Below are 11,527 nucleotides of genomic sequence, written 5' to 3'. Positions count from 1 at the left end.
ATATAATGACTCGCTGTGACATTTGAAACGGGGCCATAGCTTTATGTTTTGAGTCGCAGGAAACCACCCAAGGTTGAACTCGTATCAGCAGGTGCATTCACCGTGGCCACGCCCCCTCTGAGATTAGGGGCGGCGCTTCACGGCAGGCAGCTTCTCCCCACCGGCGGGTCCGCTCGTTTATTTCGCCGGCGCGCGGGCAGGGGCGCGAATAAGAGACGGAGGCGCGCCAAGACGCCGGCCGGGCCCCGCCGGCGCTCAAATGGCGCGGACCCCAATCAGAGCCTGCGCGAATAGGCGTGTACCCGATACCGCCAAGGTTGGGAGACGCACATATACCTCCTCTCCGGCTTTAGTCATCTCGGACTGAGACGGCAGAGCCATGGGGAAGACAGGTGGAAGGATAGACTTTGAATGGGTGTACACGGACCAGCCGCACACTTCCAGGAGGAAAGAAATTCTCGGTGAGGGCTCGCGGGGTTTGTAACTTTTCGTTTGCGTGAAATTAGAGTTTGGGGGTAAACAAACAAACAAACAAACTAAACAAAAAAAAAAGTCAGTCAGTTTTCTCTATAAAACCCTTTCCGGTTAAACCAGTTTACTAGCAGTTCCCTGACTACTCTGTGTATGTGTAAAAAAATTGTCTTTTTAAAAATTTATTTAAATTGTTTTCATTATAAAAGTTAAAAGTAGCCTTGTTTACAATTTAAATAGAACTATAAATCATTAGAAAATGCAACTTTTTAAGCCAAAACTGTGATTTCAGTTCATTTTCAGCAATTTTTTCTTTTAAATTTATTGTTATTATAATTATTATTTTCTCCCAATAGTTACATGTCACAGACCCTCCCATGGCTCTGACTGTAACTTAATGCAGCGTTGACATTTTGTCCTGTTTTATTTCAATAAAACAAACACATAAATGAATAAACAAGACATCTTTTCCTAAAAAGAGGCGTGAAGATGAGCAGAGCCGTGAATGTGACTGCTCACATTCCTCTCCTACAAAAGATCATTAGATAAGTGAAGAATGGTGTTATTCAGCTTTTTTTGTTTTGTTTTGTTTTTATTCATCATAAAGCCTGCTTTAACATGTATACCTTCTTATTTCTTAAAGACGGTGACCTAAAGGGCAGACGTGGAGGACCTTTGTTCCCTTATCTGTATCAGCTACATCAAACCGATTTGTCGTGTAATTTGATTTCACATTAAAAATGAAAAGTTTAAACGAACAAGGCAGCAGCCTGCTCGTGTATATTTCACCCTGGCCTTTGTTCGCCTGTCGCGCGGCTGCTCTGGCGCGGGACGAGTGTCTCATGGGTGATGGGTTGTTGTTGTTTTTGTTTTTGACACCTCTGAGGCATTAAATATTAAAGGGTGTTTTTGTGTTTCGATTATGTCCCATGGAGGAAGGGTCCAAGGGAAGCCAAGGGGAAGACATTCGGATCAACAGGGGCCCGTTTAAACTGAGGGGCACGCCGTTCGACTCTTGGACGGTGTCACACACTGCGTCCCGTGATGTCACAAGACATTGTGATTGTCGTGGCACCTCATGACGGCTCCACGCTTCCTCCAAAGCAGGAAGCGTTGATCATTTTTTGACTTAAAGCCTCATTCTGAAATCTGGGTGTTGTTTAGTAAGTCTCTGAATAAAAGGTTTCCCTCTGAAACCCATTAATGGTAGCACTCTGTGTGTTTCTCACGGAGCCATTAAGCAGTTCAAACAGAGGTTTTTATGAGGTCTGGTTATTGATTTAACTTTCTGCTCCTGTGGGCGGACAAAAGCAACGCTATAACATTTAAAAAATATTAACCTTAAGTGTCTCTTTAGATGAATTTATGTCAGTCATTAGAGTGAGAAGAGATTGGGTTAATGTTGACAGATTATTGTTGTACAATGTAGAGGAGCACCAGGGAAATCCGTCTGAGCATTAATCCAAAGACAGTATGGTCCATGAAGCGGAGACATTATAAAAAGTGTCCTTTTGTTTTCAGTTATCGTGAAGTAGGCTGGATTTGCGTAGAGGGATCAAACAGGGAAAGCTGTAAACAAAATGGCATGTTACATTTGCATGTGACTTCCCCAGGTGGCGCGCAGCTGCCCCTGGCCTACAATGAGGCGAGCTCCCGGCGTGGTCCGCGCCTCCTCGGAGGGCCTGAAAGGTGTGGTCACCGTCATGAATCCGTACTTGTGCATCCCGGAGAGCGGGATTATGTTTACCACGAGGCAATCCGAGCCGTTCCCTGGTAATTATGAGCGTGTTGTTCCTCTCTGGCAAAGCAACACCTCTCCCAATTAAACTTGACTTTTGTCAGCAGGTTTTTCCCAAGAGAAGGGCGGGGGCCTTCGAACGTGTCCCACAGTGCCTTTCTTAACCTTATAGAGAAAGGCGTTAAATTACTTTGTTCTACTAAACGGCTGTCTCTGCTGCTGTCGAGGCAAATTCAATTCATTCAAATTCAAAAATACTTTATTAATCCCGAAGGGAAATTAAATGTTTTTGTAGCTCATAATCCTGGTTTTGTTAAAGAGTTGTTCTAGTTGCTGATGGCTGTGGACAGGAAGGTTCTCTTGTAGCGGTCTGTCCTGATGTGTCCTCAAAGAGCCCCACCAGGTGAACCTCGCTGGCCTCCTGTGGAGCCACAATAGCCGAGCTCTGAAAGCTCAGGATCGATGTTGAAGACTTGGGCGATCTCCCGGACCAGGCGCTGGAAGGGCAGCTTCTAAATGAGCAGCTCGGTGGACTTCTGGTAGGGGTGGATCTCCCTGAGAGTCCCGGTCCCGGGCCTGTCGCGGTGAGGCTTCTTCACTCCGCCGGTGGCCGGGGCTCTTTAGTGGTGATCTGCTTCCTGGGAGCTTTACCTCCGGTGGATTTACAGGCGGTCTGCTTGGTTCTGGCCATGACTGGACTTCAGTGAACTTCACGTTTAACACTGAAGAGTAAAAGATGTTAATCCACTGCTTCCGGTTGTTGTTGTTATGGTTACGCATCATAACAAAATGTCCAAAAGTAAAATGATTTCAGTAAAAATCCTTCCAGCTGCACAGCATCTGATCCCAGAGGAAACAATCATACACAAATTTACATCAAGAAAAAAAAAGAAGAAGAAAGTTTTCAAAAACAATATCTCAGAATGGATGCAACAGAGCTACTCCAACATGCAGCCACCTTGAGCGGCGCTATGTACGATTCTTTCCTTTCAGAGTAATTAACCAATGTATGGTTTTTAATTGATGTGCATTCAAATCATCCAATGCTGCTTCCGGTGTTTTCAGCTCTGCTGTTTTCCCTCCTCAGCTAAATATCCCGAGATCAAGACCCTGATGGGTCCAGACCCCCAGCTGAAGTGGGTAGTAAGCGGCATGGTCCTGACCCAGCTTCTGGCCTGCTACCTGGTCCACGATCTGTCCTGGAAGTGGGTCTTCTTCTGGGCCTACGCCTTCGGAGGCTGCATCAACCACTCGCTGACCCTGGCCATCCACGACATCTCGCACAACGTGGCCTTCGGCAACAAGTGGGCCAAGTGGAACCGCTGGTTTGCCATGTGGGCCAACCTGCCCATCGGCGTGCCCTACTCCGCTTCCTTCAAGAAGTACCACATCGACCACCACCGGTACCTGGGCGGCGACCAGCTGGATGTGGACATCCCGACGGACTTCGAGGGATGGTTCTTCTGCACCCCGGCCCGGAAGGTCCTCTGGCTCTTCCTCCAGCCTCTGTTTTACGCCCTACGGCCGCTGGTGGTCAACCCGAAACCGGTGGGTATGATGGAAATCCAGAATACGGTCGTTCAGCTCGCAGCAGACGCACTTATCCTGTATTTCTGGGGGCCGAAGCCCATCGTTTACCTCGTCGCTGGGTCTATTTTGGGCATGGGACTGCACCCCATCTCTGGACACTTCATATCCGAGCATTACATGTTTCTGAAGGGATACGAGACGTACTCGTACTACGGACCGCTGAACTGCATCACCTTTAACGTAGGCTATCACATGGAGCACCATGACTTCCCCAGCATACCTGGCAGTAAACTACCTCAGGTGAGTCAAATACCTGAACAAGTAAACTTTAGACTTGAGTCATTTTTTTTTACGAGCTGAATGGAAAATGATGACAGCCTCATTTATTGCCGAAGCGGGCCGATAAGACTTCAGAGATCACACGAGCACCAAATGTCACTTATTCCTCTTTCTATTTATAGGTGTTGTAATAAACACTGTTCTTTGCTACCAGCATGATTGTCTTAGAGAAATTAAGTCATCACCCTCCTTGAGTCCACACAGTTTCCTCTGACACGTGGGAGTGTTTTGCTGACTCCCGGCTCCTTGTGCTCTCCTGTCGGCAGGTGAAAAAGATCGCGGCGGAGTATTACGACTCCCTGCCCCAGCACAACTCCTGGTCTCGGGTGCTGTGGGACTTCGTGTTCGACGACAGCATCGGCCCCTACGCCAGGATCAAACGGGAGTACAAGCTGAGCAAGCAGGAGTAACCCAGGGGTCGTATTTATTCAGAGAAGTGCCTCAGCACAGATAAATGTCTGAATACTCTCTAAATATTTGGTGTTTTTTTTTGTTCTTTTACCCCTCTCCTTCACGTGACGTCACTGAAAGCAAACCTAAGATGTTCAACATTCAGCCAGTGCTCTCCTTATCTCGCTTCGTGCTAAATTAATATCCCCAATTATAGCCGCAAGCGCACAGAATTCCTAGAGGTGCTGATTGAACGTCATTAGGCTGGACGGTTTTCTTCTTTGTGCTGGCCAGCTGCCACGTTGTTAATGAATGTGACATTTGCGTGTCGCCAGCAGGCGATGAGGAAACGTGAAAAAAACCAAAACAAAAATACCATTTCATCATCTGTAATCTGAGAACATGAGGTCATACATTATCATAGAATTCAACAGAGGTGCTTTCACCTCCTGTGAGTTTCTCCTCCCACCTGTCACGATGGCTCCATTTATTTATATATATATAAAATAAAGATTTGAACGTGAGAATCCGGATGTAAAAAGGTTACCTGACAATGTTTCCCGTTTGTCACGCAGAGCAGTGCTGAAGAGGAACGTGAGCATTGAAACTTACCTTCCAGTAAGAGGAGCTTTTTCCTCTGTGACGCCTCGTTCTGCTCGTTCGTGTGCAGCTGCAGACGATCGGAGATAAACGAGCTGGTTTTGTTTTTAAGTCTGAAGCCATCGCTCATGTGTTTGTCCTGGTTACATTTTTTTATATATGTCAAAAATATTCCATTAAGTTTGTGTTGCTGATATTCTGCTGATGAAAAAAAATTTATGAGTAGTTTAGATATGAATGTTGTTTGTTTTTGTTTTTTTGAACGCTGCACTGTTGATTTGCAGACAACTGAAGAATCTCCTTGTTTATCACTGATCCAATGTCTTGAAAAACACCACGAAACAGGAAGTTGTCGCCTGACACTGAGCAGAAAATCGGTGCTTGTTATTAATAATAATAATAATAATAATAAAAATCTAAGCTTTATTAGTGTCTCTGTTTTAGTTTTTACCCACTTTTCCACCTACCCCAAATTCAGGTTTCCTGTGGGGTTCTGCTTGTTGCAGAGGAGAGTGGGGTCTCTGGATGGGCCGTTCTCCTCTAGAACGTCTCACAGATGATCTTTCAGACCAGAACGTCTATAAACAGAACCTTGTCTCGTTCTACGAAGCCGTTACTCAGGGTCCCGGCCCAATTTCCATTCTGAGATTCCACAAGTTTCCACACTCAGAAGTTTCAGAAACTCTTTTTATTGATGTTTTTTTTTTGGAGCAGTTTGTAATGTTTTAAGTGCCTGTAAGTTCACAGTAAATGTCTGTACAGTCGTGGAGTTTTATTATCTGTATGCTTCAAACATCATTGAAAGGAACACAAACTGCGCACAAAAGGTGGACCGCAAAGAACAACACTTATGGTAACAAAAAAAAGGTGTTTTTTTTTCTAATTTATAGTCTTTTTAACAGGGTTTAAGTCATCATCAATACAAAACAATGTTCATTAAGTTAAACATTGTTCCTTTTATTTAGAGGTGGACTATCTTGTGACTGAAAAGTTATTTTAAGGTTAATACCTCCTATATGCTTCAGGTGCTGCCACTGGGAGGAACTTGTCCCCAAAGCTTTTCATCCGGTGGCTAAAACCTTCAACTCAAAGACTGATCTGTGGTTCCCAAACACTTCAGACCCAAATCTCTGACCGTCGCTAATTAAAGTGAACAAACGTCGCTAAGAAGTCCATTAAACTCTAATATAATGACAGTAAAACGGCATCGAACACTGCTGTAGTAACTTTATCCATTTGTAACTTGTGCTTTTTTGTGTTTTAGAGCGATTATCTAAAAAAACATGCTCTGAGAAATCAGTTCCACATTTTATTTGGTTTCTGGAAATCGCCCCCACGACCCTTCACTGGGTGTTTCTCGACCCACTGGGGGGGTCTCGACCCGTGCTTTGGGAACCACTGCTGGGAGATGAACCAAAAGTGGACATCTTGATGACTTCATCCGTTACGTCATGTAATGAAATTCAGCTTTTTTTTATTATGAGATGCAACAGGGAACAGTCAGAAAACAAAAGATTTGTTTCATATTTCAGATTTAAAGCCTGCACAGAAACCCTGATTACTGATATTATTCTGCAGGAGGACGACGATGGACGTTTTTTGCTTCATCTGTCAGCAGATTTAATAATATGGCTGATCAGTGAAAGTATTAACAACCATATTCTGTTTTTTTTTAAAACTATTTAAATCACTGAATGAGACGTTTGACAGGAAATGTCTCATTTGTCCAAACCCTTCCTGGAAAAACACATTTAGACCTTCCTCCGTACTGTCGTCTTCATGTAGGATCGCCACCTTTTTATTTGTTTTTTATTTGATAATCAAGTTCAGCGCCTCGCGCAAAGAAAGGGGAACCTTCCTAGAAACAAAGCACTCGAATAAATGTACCACCATTAAGATATATTTATTTTCAGTTGTTCGTTTTGAACCAAATAGAAAACAAATTCATAGAGACGGGGTTTCATGCATACTCGGGAGGTTCACAAAGCATGAGGGTGACTAATAGGTAATACATGGTTCCAAACCAGGTGGCACATTTACAGTTTTCAGCCTGTTTTCTGAACGATCCCCACGGATTTCAGCGGCCGAACGCTTTTCTCAGCACATAAGAGCGTTCCGGAAGCAGACTGCATTTTGTCATTTAATTCACCATCGAGGGAGAGAAAAAAGAGGCTCGATTATTATTACTATTATTATTAATTTTTTTTGCCTTGGATGAAGGAGGTAAAAGGCAACTGGGAGCAGTTTTTGCTTCATCGCGTCTGCAGGGGAAAAAAAAAGGTGAGACCTACGACGCCGCTTCCAGCGAGGTTAGAAAAAGGTTCTCAACGCGCTCTGCGGCGCCGACGCGCGCCACGTTGTGCTTCTTATGAAACGGTCGGGGGGGACGAACGAAAAAAAAAGGGGAAAAAGCAGTAATAGAAAATAGAAAAGGCTGACGTTAATGATGTGCAAGATTCCTTTGTCCTTCTCTAATATCAATAAAATACTCACCAACAGCGTTATCATTATGATCACCACAGTATTTTTTTTTTCTTTTTAAATAATAAAACAGTAAAAACTTAGAAAAACCAAAACATTTCCTTAAGACATGGACTGAACAGAAAACAAAAAGCTGCAACACTGGGCTGACTGAGTCTAGGTGCACAGAGAGGACCACAACACCAAACTCAGTACAAATGTTTGTTCACTTCAACTCTCGGCTCTTCCTCCGTTTTAAGTTAATCCGTACATCAATCCTTCAGCGCCTCCGGCTCCCTTATGTCCGTTTGTGCTGTCCAGCAGACTTCAATGTTGGCACAACGTCTCTGCAACAGAAACATTGAGAGAACATTCCCCCCCGGGGTCCTCGCCTCTGTGCATCCGTGTTTCCGCCCTCCTCCTCCTCCTCCTCCTCCTCCCGCCGGCTCCTCCGTCCGCGACATTAGGACGTGCTGATTCTGCCGATTTCGTGTCTAATGGCTGCGGGAGAAGAGAGAGCCCGCCGTTATGGGAGGCAAACGGCGACGCGACCCAACCGCTGACGGCGCGCTCGCGTTGCTTACCATTAATGATTTCGTCTTTCACCTTGTGCAGCTCACGTACGACTTCGTCCAGGATTTCCTGCGCGGGCGAGAAGCAAATGTTCAGCTCGGCGTGGTGAAAGGAAGGGGGGGAACAACAGCTTCCTGTTTGGTCAGGGGATTAAAAAGCAGCGTCCAAACCTGTTTCATCCTGTCGAATTCGGTGTCGGCTTCGCTGGTGCTGCCAATCGGCCTCACTCTGAAACAAAACGCACCTGAGGTTTGTCACCGATTCACGCCGGGTTTATTCTAACCACTCGTTAGTGAGGTTTCTGCTCACCTGGACACCAGCGAGGACTTTTCTGCAGAGTTGGACCGTTCCCACGGCTTCTTCACAGCGTCTAAGCCAGAAATGACGACAGATCGTGCAAAGGTGACGTAACACGAAGCAAAACATGGACACAGAATCCAAACCGCGCCGCCCGCCATTTCAGAAACGAGTCGCTTTCACGGCAAAGCAGACACTGTCCGCCGTTTAACGCGTTTTGTAACGTCTGTTTCGCAACACCTGCAGCAGCACGGCCGGTTCTGCAGGCGGACCAGGCGCATTTTTAGAGCATGACACACAGCCGGAGCCAATCTGTGACGCTCCATTAAACGGCAGATGGAAAAAAAATGTGTCATCTGCAGTAAGAGAGCTGCTTTCTGAAACTCTGAGGGTAAAAAAAACGGCGACATGAAGTCGGTCTGTACCTGTTGAGTTCTGTTGACCTCGACCGCTTGAGTCATCCTGCAAGACAGACCCACGTGCGTTAAAACAAATGAAACAGTTAGAAGACATATTTAAACTTTAAAATAAAGCCAGAGCTGTTTTCCAGAAGGTTTACAGCTCAAACTTAATATTTAACACACATGGCGTTGCTTTTTTCTCATCTAATGCTCATGAATTAATTAAATTTATCCACTTCCTTGTTTAAGGGCACGAGACTTACTTCATCAGGTTTCTCTGAAGCTTTTCGTCTAAGAGAGAGGAGGAAATAAGGATTTAAGCAACAATAGTTTACAAATCATTTACTGCAGAAAGATCCTAATGTGGATAAATAGCAGGTTTTATTTCCTGGTTCAGATAAACATTTACAGCATTTAAACCATTAATCGGGTGAAAAATTGTTTTTTTTTCCACCTCAGTTGTGTTACCTGCGAGCTAGTAAGGCATTCATCTCCTGCATCAGTCCCTCGCCGCCGCCGCCGCTGCCGCCACTCGACCGGTTCGAGTCGCTTTTACCACCAGACCCGGGGGGGCTGCTCTCATCCTGGAGCAAAACGTTAAGGACGTTAGCTTTCCCCTTGATTTCACAGTCAGAGGGCACCCGGACCCCCGCCTGGTTAAAACCTCACCCTGTGAACTTTACGGAGCTTGGCTCCAGCCAGCGCCGCCGCCAGTCCCGAGGGTTGGTGCTTAACCCCCGGCGGGCCCCCGGGGGGCCCTCCGCCGGTGGGCAGGGGCGGGGGCATGGGCGGAGGCACCGCCATCGGGGGCGGTGGTCCCGGTGGCGGCGGCGGAGCCGGAGGACCAGCCATGGGTGCTGGAACTGCAGCCGGAGGGGGCGCCACAGACAGCATGGCGGGGTGACCTGCAGAGACGGGGCCGCCTGGGACGGGACGGATTACAGCTCTGTTATTAAAGATGTGAGTGAAGGTTTCTGTGGGTTTTTTTTTTTTTTTATTTCTTGGAAAGTTGTCTGAAAACCACCGGAGCAGTTCTGATCAATTCAGTCCAAAAACAGGAAACAGCTGACAGAGAAACTGCAGAAGGGTGAGGAGACGCCAACATGACTGAGGGTTTGATAAACTGTCTGATATTAAAGAGAGGATGTGTTTATTTTCCTTATGAAAACTTTAATAAGTAAGTTAAACTTTTTGTCTTCTTTTTTCTAGCGTTATGGGCTTGAGATAATGCTAAAAAAAGATTTAAATCGACACATTTTGCTTTTTTTTCTCATTTTCCTCCCACAACTCCTATATTTGAAATAGTGAGTGGTTTAAATAATGTCAGCACTGAATAAGATTTAGTTATTGAACAGGTAACGTGTACTAAAAACTAAAAACCTCAGATTCAATTTGCAGTTATTATCTGCCGGGTGAAGTAATTTATCACCTGTTTGTACAATTATTGGTTCATGCGAGTTTATATTGGTATCCGAAGGAAAAAGATTTGTCAAATCTAAACTCTTTCTTTGCACCTGCTGAAAACTCACTTCATTAAACACGTTAAAAGGCTGAAATGTGAATAAAACTGATCAAAATGAGATAAATCAGTTCTTTAAAGTTTGTAGAGTTTGGCATTAATTACAGAAGCCACTGATTAGAGGTAAGGAAGGTGGTTGGGGATCTTTATATCCCACTAAAACTGATAAAAGTCATCTCCTTTTTAAACATTTTAATATTCTGACAGCTGACTGGCCTCTAAAGAGGAACTTCTTGGTGACGATGGAACAGATGCTACAGCCGACTTACCGACACACAACCTCAGAAACTGTGTGTCAAGGCAAACTGGTTCTACAGGCAGAGTTTTTTTTTTTCCTGGGCTTTGTGAGATTAAATTTGACAAACAACGCCACGTCTGTTGCGTAAGCGTAGCAGTTAGGAAAGTTTAAGCCCTGGCGTGGGAGGACTCGGAGGGGGGGGGCTGCTCTTTAGTCGTTTATTTCCAGTTGACACGTTCATTTTTTACATGCCGATGTCTATGGGTGAAGGCGTGGCGGTGCATTCAGACACACTCCCAACACACACACTGAGCTCATGATAAAACTCCCCTCGACTGAGAGGCTACCTCCTCCGCTCTCCTCCTCATACTTACTGCTGCTGGCCACGGGGGCCTGCTGGGGAACAGGGGAGGGGGTCTTCTTGGGGGAGCCCCCGTCAGACATGGCAGTGTAAGAGGGGGGCGAGGAGGAGGAGGAGGATGAGGATGAGGTGGTGGTGGGGGTCTGCTGGTGGTACGGCGGCTGCTGCTGCTGCTGCGGATGCTGCTGAGGGTGGAAGGAGGATTGGCTCTGGGGCTGGAGGCCGGGGGCGGGGCCTGGGCCCGTCTGGCCTATCAGAGGAGGCATGGGGATGGCCTCGCAGTACTGCGGGGTGAGTGGGAGATGCTGGGAGTGAGGCGAGTAGGAATCGTCTGGCTGGCCGTTGGCGTGAGGGTGGGGGTACTGGTGAGGGCCCGTCACAGCGCTAGGATCAAGAGGAGGGGGCTTCATCCTAGTGCTTACAGGCGGGAGGGGGTGGGCTACCTGCTGCTGCTGCTGCTGGAGGTGGAGGTGGCGGGCTGCTGTGGGGGGGGACAGGGGGATCTGACGGACCTGTCGGCCCTGGGTGCTCACTCCCGCCTGGACGGGCGAAAAGGCCGAGGCCAGCGAGGTGGACAGCTGGGAGGAGAGCTGGGCCTTGTCCCTAGCGG

The 11,527-nt window shown here is 46.5% G+C and overlaps 2 protein-coding genes across 8 annotated transcripts in view; one reads left to right on the top strand and one right to left on the bottom strand.

Annotated features, from left to right (window-relative positions):
• The first annotated feature begins 306 nt into the window (after window positions 1–306).
• degs2 (delta(4)-desaturase, sphingolipid 2) lies at window positions 307–7,220 on the top strand. Of its 4 annotated transcripts, XM_037977751.1 has the most exons (4): window positions 416–461; window positions 2,085–2,160; window positions 3,297–4,039; window positions 4,345–7,220. In XM_037977751.1, exons 2-4 carry the CDS (start codon window positions 2,112–2,114, stop codon window positions 4,486–4,488), a joined length of 936 nt encoding a protein of 311 aa, XP_037833679.1. In that variant the 5' UTR covers window positions 416–461; window positions 2,085–2,111; the 3' UTR covers window positions 4,489–7,220. The 4 variants fall into 4 exon arrangements, with proteins under 4 accessions (XP_017269783.1, XP_037833679.1, XP_037833678.1 ...); XM_017414294.3 differs by lacking the exon at window positions 2,085–2,160 and having other exon boundaries at window positions 307–461; XM_037977750.1 differs by lacking the exon at window positions 416–461 and having other exon boundaries at window positions 2,097–2,244.
• evla (Enah/Vasp-like a) overlaps window positions 6,956–11,527 on the bottom strand; it is a 24,577-nt gene continuing 20,005 nt past the window's right edge. For 3 of the 4 annotated variants that reach the window (XM_017414261.2, XM_037977748.1, XM_017414252.3), the window contains exons 6-13: window positions 9,469–9,722; window positions 9,268–9,383; window positions 9,063–9,090; window positions 8,824–8,860; window positions 8,411–8,471; window positions 8,272–8,329; window positions 8,113–8,170; window positions 6,956–8,029 (exon numbers count right to left, since the gene is read on the bottom strand). In XM_017414261.2, coding sequence (XP_017269750.1) covers window positions 7,992–8,029; window positions 8,113–8,170; window positions 8,272–8,329; window positions 8,411–8,471; window positions 8,824–8,860; window positions 9,063–9,090; window positions 9,268–9,383; window positions 9,469–9,722 — 650 coding nt within the window. In that variant the 3' untranslated portion in view covers window positions 6,956–7,991. Of the gene's footprint in view, window positions 8,030–8,112; window positions 8,171–8,271; window positions 8,330–8,410; window positions 8,472–8,823; window positions 8,861–9,062; window positions 9,091–9,267; window positions 9,384–9,468; window positions 9,723–10,930 lie in introns of all 4 variants that reach the window. The other variant, XM_037977749.1, reaches the window with a different exon arrangement.

This window comes from Kryptolebias marmoratus, linkage group LG10, assembly GCF_001649575.2.
Source record: "Kryptolebias marmoratus isolate JLee-2015 linkage group LG10, ASM164957v2, whole genome shotgun sequence".
In the NCBI taxonomy this organism is placed as follows: Eukaryota; Metazoa; Chordata; class Actinopteri; order Cyprinodontiformes; family Rivulidae; genus Kryptolebias; species Kryptolebias marmoratus.
This window is presented reverse-complemented; position numbering and strand designations above follow the sequence as displayed.

Coding starts and splice junctions, on each gene's coding strand:
- degs2 (XM_037977750.1), top strand. CDS start 2,112: ATGAGGCGAGCTCCCGGCGTGGTCCGCGCCTCCTCGGAGGGCCTGAAA. Junction 2,245..3,296: donor GCAATCCGAGCCGTTCCCTG/GTAATTATGAGC, acceptor TTCCCTCCTCAG/CTAAATATCCCGAGATCAAG. Junction 4,040..4,344: donor CTGGCAGTAAACTACCTCAG/GTGAGTCAAATA, acceptor TCCTGTCGGCAG/GTGAAAAAGATCGCGGCGGA.